The following is a 7,400-nucleotide window of genomic DNA, read 5'->3' on the forward strand; positions in this document are numbered from 1 at the left end:
TCATTTTATATATTAGTGGTTTGTTGTCGCAACATGGCGCTCACGTTCCACCCCCCAGGGGGCACGACCCATGGGTTGAAAACCCCTGCTTTAAACCGTGAATCTCCACTGGCACAACATTACATTTTAACTCGGGTGGCCACTACAAAACCCCATAATATACAGGCTTTTCTACAAGAGCCAGAATCACCGAGCGACCCGGCCATACCCCAAAACCTCCCAATTTCCCTTCCAGACTTCCTCTTAGCCCTGATTTGCGGCTGCTCCATACCATGAGGGTGCTGAGTGTCTCCTCGAGGGCGGCTGGTGTGACCGTGCACAGGATGACCGTTTTGGCGTTCCCCCCCAATGAGTTCTGCAGGATTCTCGTAAGCTTGCTGTCACGGTAGTTTAGGTACACACCCCTGTCGAGGGAAGAGAGGCATCAGTCAAGACGGCAGCAAGGTGCACTATAAGTAGTGCATGGATTATAAAACAGATTCTTACTCGACAGGTAAAGATTCACCACCCCCCCCCACCCAGACCCCTGCCTCGATGGAGGGGCATCATTTAGTCACACCTCTGTTCAAGAGTATATTCTGTTTTTCAGAGTAGATTCTCTAGAGGCAGCAGGGCCTACATAACAGATTCTCACACAGTTTGATGCGTGAAGGAATTGACCTTAAAACAAATCGATGCATCGTTACATGCCTAATTCTGACACTCCCAGTACATGCATCAAATAAAGCATCGAAGCAATGACTTACGAATTACGCAAATACAATTTAACCATCAAAATAATATGCAAATTATTATACGCTCATGTTAAATTCAGGTTTAATGGAGCAAACTAAACTGTACAAAGAGACAGAAGGATATGGAAACAAAAGATCGAGTACAAACCAGAATCAATTCTTGAATCAAATTTTCCCAATTTATTCAATCTTTGTGTCAACGCTGGGCTGGAAGCCACACCTACCCAGAGGGGTTTTCACTCAGCTTCTTAATGACCTGGCCCAGGATGAAGAGGCTTCTGTTGATGTTACATCCTTCTTTTAGCCTCAAGCCTATGAAAATTTAAAACGAGTTACACACAAATAGTGTAGTTACAAACACAAACAGAACTTGTTATAAACATTTTACCAACTGGTTTCATGATGCAAATTATTTTTTTTTCCTATAACACAGCACCACTACGTGCGGTAATGTTACCTTCTGCCCCAGTCTGCCTGGTCCTCTCGCTGCCAGCCAAGTCCACCAAATTCTTGAAAAAAATTAGGACAGACAAACGTTATTGCATAAAGTAATTTCTCATCACTGCAAAACCAGATAGAGCTTTTGAATCTATTTTTAAAAGTCACTTAGAAAAATTATACCAAACGTTTTTTTTCATCTTTATTACTGGCTTTGAGTTAATTCCATATTTTAAGAACAATTAATTAATTGCTCACACGTGAATCACAGAACATCTGGTGCACTGACATAATCCCAGACATCAGTTTGGCATAATCAATAAAGATCAACCGACACTACGTAGCGCTTCAACACTGCCGCAATCTTTACCAAGTGAGACACGGCGATGGCGCCATCCATCGACTCCCTCTGTGACCTCTCCCGGCTCTCGATGATCTGCATACATCACGTCAGTGCAAAGTTACGTCAGTGGCCAAACCAGTGCACGCAGGGCATTTGTGATGTCCCATTGGGTTAACTCTCTGGGCTGGCCAGGCACAAACCACATTTGCCCGCCCGAGTGCCGTTTACCATTCGGAAGATTGAATGGGACCGGCTGCTGTGATCGTTCATCTTGGTCTCTCCATAGTGGCGGTTCTCTGGCAGAGGGAACACAGCAAGCGATCACTAGTGCGAAAGAAAGATGCATTCCAAAAATAAAATGCCTTACATATACTATACCTAGGCTGTGTACAGAGAGATGTACGACACTAGTTTGGAAATCTTAAAGAACACAAATGCCTTTTTAAATCATCAAGCGAGGTGCTCCATCGTGAGTGTGCTCTCGTGATGTCACTGCATTGAATCTGTATAAAATGTATTTTGTTCTAAAGATGCACTCGACGGATATTTTTTTTGAAAAAAAGAGAAAAACTCTTGGGGTCCCACAGCCCTTGCTACTCAGCCTCTAGTGATGTAACTAGAATGAATTTGTATCAGAAAATACAGGAGAGACTTCACAGTGATATCAATGGAGTGCCATAACGACCAGCTTCACCATAAGTTTATGGGATTTTCGTTTCATTAGTGAAGCTCCTACCTTGTGCTATACAGTAATCCCTTCTTATTTGCGAGGGAAAAAATTCCAGAGATACTCATGAATAGCAAATGTCGGGAATAATATTGGCCTATGAATATTGTACAGGTAACATCTACAGATGCTTCTAAAGCTTCGAGAAGTTCTCTCATGTCTTGATCTCATCTGTTTATCTAATCACTTTATCACATTACATTCTCTCTCATAACGTAATCTGACGGTTTTCTTTTTCTCTCTCTTGATGCAATCGTGTAGAGTTCCAGATGCGATTCGCGGACAGCCAGAATTGAGCATTTTGTTAAATTGTTTTCCCCTCAATGACAATTAAGCCAGGATGTTTTCTGTTGAGTTGAAATTGAAAAGACAACACTGGCACAAATAAGATATCATCCATAATACAGTTTTTTTGGGTTAGATCACATAAATGTGTCGTTAAACCCTCCACCACCCGACAGTCAATTAGTAAGGTTTGTCACGTAAACAAAACATGCCAATTCGTTACTAGTACTGCACACCGATGTGTTGGAGAGCAAGTCCACAACATTTACAATCCGATTACCACGTTTAACCAGTAATTACAACTAGCTTCATCAGCGATAGCCAGATTTGTGGAGAAATCCTCCAGTTTCGTTGCTTAAATAGAGGGGTAGATGGGATATTCCTTACTTTCGCCAATGCTCATAATCTCCAGAATGTCCTTTATGCTGGTGATCACCTCCTCCCTCAGATCGGCAACGTACACCGTCCTCTGTGGCACAGTGGAGCACACCTCGTCACACGCTGGGCACTGGCACACATTGCCAGACGAGGAAAACAGCGGCATGTCCACAAGCCATTCAAATAAAACGATGCATGTCGGAATTACATTGACATCTTCGTGAATGTCCAGCGATTTCTTCTTTTTGTCTTTGGACAGCAGGTCACAGATGGTCTCGTTGTAGATTTCCATGTAAGAAACGCGCAGGAGAAACTCTCTGCTCGGCAGCTGTAAAATAAAGATGGTAAGATGCAGAAGACCCAGGAAGATAAAACAAAACTCGTCCTGTAAAACCTGCTTGAAAATTTGGAATTATATTCAGTGGAACAGATACAACAATTAAATTAATCACATCTTTATGAGGTTAAGATTCAATATGGGAATTCATTTTTCCTATTATTCTACGATCTACACTGGCCATATGATTTCCATTCGCCTGAAAAGTATTCATGCAAGATACAATTCACAGCATGTCAATCCAGTGCTGAATGAGGGCTTCCCCACACTGTGTGGCCTGGGGGATGATTTGATTATTTTGGACCACTGGTCAGTGTGGGTTTGTGAAGGGGTAAGGTTGAGGACAAGTCCTGACATCACTTGCAAGATGTAACCTATGGCTAGGAATAGAATTATCAGACTGAGCGCAGGGAACCACTCCACCATATGCAACATGTAGCAATTTTTAAACACACGATTTGATGTATTGCGAGTGTAATAATGAATTAAAACCGAAAAATCAAGAGTCAAATGCCACATGCTCATAGCTCTCTTAAGTTTAAACAAAACCCTTTGGTGCCGAAGAAGATAAAACAGTTTGTGTACTCTGTACAATCCAAACGATGATCATTCCTCAATGAAAAATGCAACATCATTCTCCACTGAATTGGCATTAAGAATACACCAGTACGAATGGAACTAAAAACAACTTCATCGCAGTTTACACTGGTGGCAAACTTACATTTTTTATGACGTCAAAAACCTCTTTCATGGCCAAGGGGATGATGCCTGGGTGGCTCTCAGATCCCAACATTGTGAAAGTTTTCCCCGATGACGTTTGTCCATAAGCGAAGATGGTACCTGCATGAGGAACGAGTTTGTTAGAATTAAAGTGTGTCCAGCAACTTCCCACTCCACGAAAAAAATGTGTAATCAGCCAACAGCTTTAGACTAATGCGTCTTTTCCACTGGCACAACAACGCCGAGCATGCACAGGGCCCTCACGAAATGGGGTGGTTTACGACAATTTGCCGTGTTGAGCCATGATACACTCACATCACAAGACATGGCTCACAGTCAAGCAGGGCCAGGTATGGGTCAATGACATGTTCATTGCATTTAAAGTCAGCCAAAACAATGAAGACACAGCATCACAATGTCATCTATATGCATCTCAACCCGTTCATTGTGCGTGATGTCAAGGGCACGCCACGGTTTCTGCATTGGGTAAACACTGGTGCTGGTTCGGCACAACCCCACTGTGGCTCCGGTGGCACAGTAGGGAGGTGCATAGCACCTACAAAACAGGTACACAGTTCATGTTATTTGCAGACACCACTTTTCTGCAAATTTGACCATCTCTCAGATGCAATGGGTCTTACCATTGTAGCCTTTGACAGCGGCTTTAATGATGGGCCTCGCAATTTCATCGAACACATCACAAGTCTGTTCATCGACGCCAAAGACACGGTCTGAAAAAAAAAAGGTGGTTATACAATTCCTACTAAGAGCATATAAATAGAACACGCATTTACTCAGCCCAGCAAGTTGACATTTTGGTCACAATACATTCATTAAAATGTATTAAAGAAGCCAAATTGCTTCATTCCATGGGTTATAAATTACACAGGACAGGGTACAATCTGAATCCTGCAACTTTTGCAGAGCCTACTCAAATCCTCTTTCCAGGCTTGCATAATACATTGCTACAAGAACTACCAATTGTACTGTGCAGAAAATTGTCCGAAGGTTGCGGAAATCTAAACAAATACATGTCAATTCATCCAATGGAATTTTTTTTCTCTTTTGTAACAATAATATTTTACGATGGTGAAATGTATATTTTTAATTTCCCACACTTGTAAAACCCATTGCTTGAATCCCCACGTGATGCGAGGTTGAGGTGCAGTGTGAACAAAGAGTTACCAAATATGAAACATTTGTTGTTGTCAATCTGAGTCATGGAGTTTTTGTCTGACTTCCAGTACGTGACATTGCTGCCACTGGTGGTCTCCCTGAAGGACAGACATCACACCAACACAACCTCATGAGGCTATTTCTAGACGTAAAAAATTATTGCAAAAAAAGGCAAAATTTACAATATACAAAATTAAATTAGATTCGAAGCTTTCGTGACTGCAGGAATCTCTTTGGTTCTTTCGGTAAAGTCACGTAGAAAGAAAATAAATGAATAATAGAATACGACGTTTCGATTGGAACACAAGCAACCATCATCAGGTACGAATTAATGAGAAAACAAACATAACAAACGTATAAATATAATGCAATACAACCCAGAGAGTCGGCCAACACAACAGTCTTGTGCCTTAAAACGGTGTGGCATGCTGTGTGCCGTGCTTGGTTTTAAAACCACCAAGTTTGCAGAACAACAATACTGTAATAACGTGTGACAAGTTTCCCGAGTTGCTCCGGGTTATCGTCGTAACAGCACGGGGAAATGAGAGACGATGCTTAGGGAATTGGCAATGTGAGAGAGGTGAACAAGAGGGAACGCTAAGGGTTGTGTGTGGGGCCCTATGTACAAATGAACAAAATTAGTCACGTACATAACATGCTCGCTAAAAAACACACACACATATACACACTTTAGATGTCTGCATATGGGGACACGTCAAAGTACACTTGGGTGTTGTTAATATCTCAGGCAGTTGTTGTCGAAGGCGGAACGGTATCAACATTTTCTTGGTTCTTTCGGTAAAGTCACGTAGAAGGGAAACGATAAAATAATACAAATAAAACATAGTAAAATAAAATTCTCACGACGTTTCGGCCACAACACAAGCAGCCGTCCCTCAGGTGAAGAAACAGAACTGTCGGAAAGACAGCGCCCCAATGAGTCGTGAGAATTTTATTATGTTTTATTTTTTATTATCTTATTATTTCCCTTCTACGTGACTTTACCGAAAGAACCAAGAAGATGAATCCCTGCAGTCACGAAAGTTTAAGGTATCAACATTTTTTTTAGAGTTTAAAATAGGAGGCGAGGGAGATGGCATGAAACGGAACTCACGAACTAACATCGCCAACCCTTAAATAATAAGGAACGCAAACATGAACTCGCTCGTTACAGAACACAAGTTTCACTCGACATCCGTGTGATGTTTGTTGCACGTTACAATTAACAGGCGGAAACTCCACAGAGGCAGAGAGAGCGAGAGGCGAACGCCGTCTTCATCACATCGCAAAACACCGCACAGCGATTACAAATTAACGCATGCAATTTACAAACCTCTGTATCAGGGGTCGTACACGGACGCACACCTTGACATTACCCTCGCCCATCTCTATACCCCGTACTTCTTTATGAATGAAAACAAAAAATAATTTTGCTTTAAAAGCTTCGTAAGTTATGAGGAAAATTTATTTAAAATCTCCTCCGCCTCAGCAGCCTAGGCATCGACTCGGACGACCGTTACGAGATGGGGAGGGGCTAAATTTAAACTGACACAGGCGGCCCTGCGATTGGTTGAGAGGCTCGAGCGAATTGACCAATTGGGATGAGAGCACAGTTTTTTAAAAAAGACAACAATCATCTCACACAGCCTCTGTGTCATAGTTCATTTATTCAGTTCATAGTTCATTTATTTGGTATAGCCCTGTGAGCCATTCTGACACCGGCAGTGAGACCAGGCCACAAAGAACGCTGCTGTTCTGTAATGTCTGTGGTGTAGGCCAATCGTTTTTCAAAGACAATGCCACCAGAGCACGTTTGTTTGCATGTTCACCGCAAGTACGTGTGGTTATCGCAGACTTAGTCTTTGGTTCTATTGGGTAAAGTCACGTAGGTAAAAAATAAAATATCGCAGACTTGCATATCTGTCAAGAACCACCCCCCCCCCCTTATTCGTGCCTACCTTATGGCAGACCAATTCAGACCTTATTGTTCACCACGTGCCATTGTAAATCTCAACGTTCATATTACAAAGCCGCATCACAAGGGAGAAACAAACACATACACATTCTTGGTTCTTTCGGTAAAGTCACCACGTAGAAGGGAAATAATAAAAGAATAATAAAAATCACGGCAAGCTTGCTGTTTTTTTCACACCTGATGATGATTGCTTGTGTTGCAATCGAAACGTCGCGAGAATGTTTTTGTTTGATATTTTTTATTATTTTATTATTTCCCTTCTACATGGTGACTTTACCGAAAGAACC

General features: G+C 41.9%; 1 protein-coding gene across 3 annotated transcripts in view; it reads right to left on the bottom strand.

Annotated features, from left to right (window-relative positions):
* Positions 1 to 6,684, bottom strand: part of CENPE (centromere protein E) — a 38,576-nt gene extending 31,892 nt beyond the window's left edge. For all 3 annotated transcript variants that reach the window (XM_032964012.2, XM_032964013.2, XM_032964011.2), the window contains exons 1-11: positions 6,472 to 6,684; positions 5,148 to 5,236; positions 4,604 to 4,693; positions 3,964 to 4,082; positions 3,114 to 3,233; positions 2,915 to 2,996; positions 1,744 to 1,811; positions 1,543 to 1,608; positions 1,192 to 1,243; positions 959 to 1,046; positions 272 to 404 (exon numbers count right to left, since the gene is read on the bottom strand). In XM_032964012.2, coding sequence (XP_032819903.1) covers positions 272 to 404; positions 959 to 1,046; positions 1,192 to 1,243; positions 1,543 to 1,608; positions 1,744 to 1,811; positions 2,915 to 2,996; positions 3,114 to 3,233; positions 3,964 to 4,082; positions 4,604 to 4,693; positions 5,148 to 5,236; positions 6,472 to 6,524 — 960 coding nt within the window. In that variant the 5' untranslated portion in view covers positions 6,525 to 6,684. The remainder of the gene's footprint in view (positions 1 to 271; positions 405 to 958; positions 1,047 to 1,191; positions 1,244 to 1,542; positions 1,609 to 1,743; positions 1,812 to 2,914; positions 2,997 to 3,113; positions 3,234 to 3,963; positions 4,083 to 4,603; positions 4,694 to 5,147; positions 5,237 to 6,471) is intronic.
* Positions 6,685 to 7,400: the final 716 nt, after the last annotated feature.

The sequence above is a fragment of the Petromyzon marinus genome, chromosome 31 (genome assembly GCF_048934315.1).
Source record: "Petromyzon marinus isolate PM22_M1 ecotype Great Lakes invasive population chromosome 31, UKy_Petmar_22M1.pri1.0, whole genome shotgun sequence".
In the NCBI taxonomy this organism is placed as follows: Eukaryota; Metazoa; Chordata; class Hyperoartia; order Petromyzontiformes; family Petromyzontidae; genus Petromyzon; species Petromyzon marinus.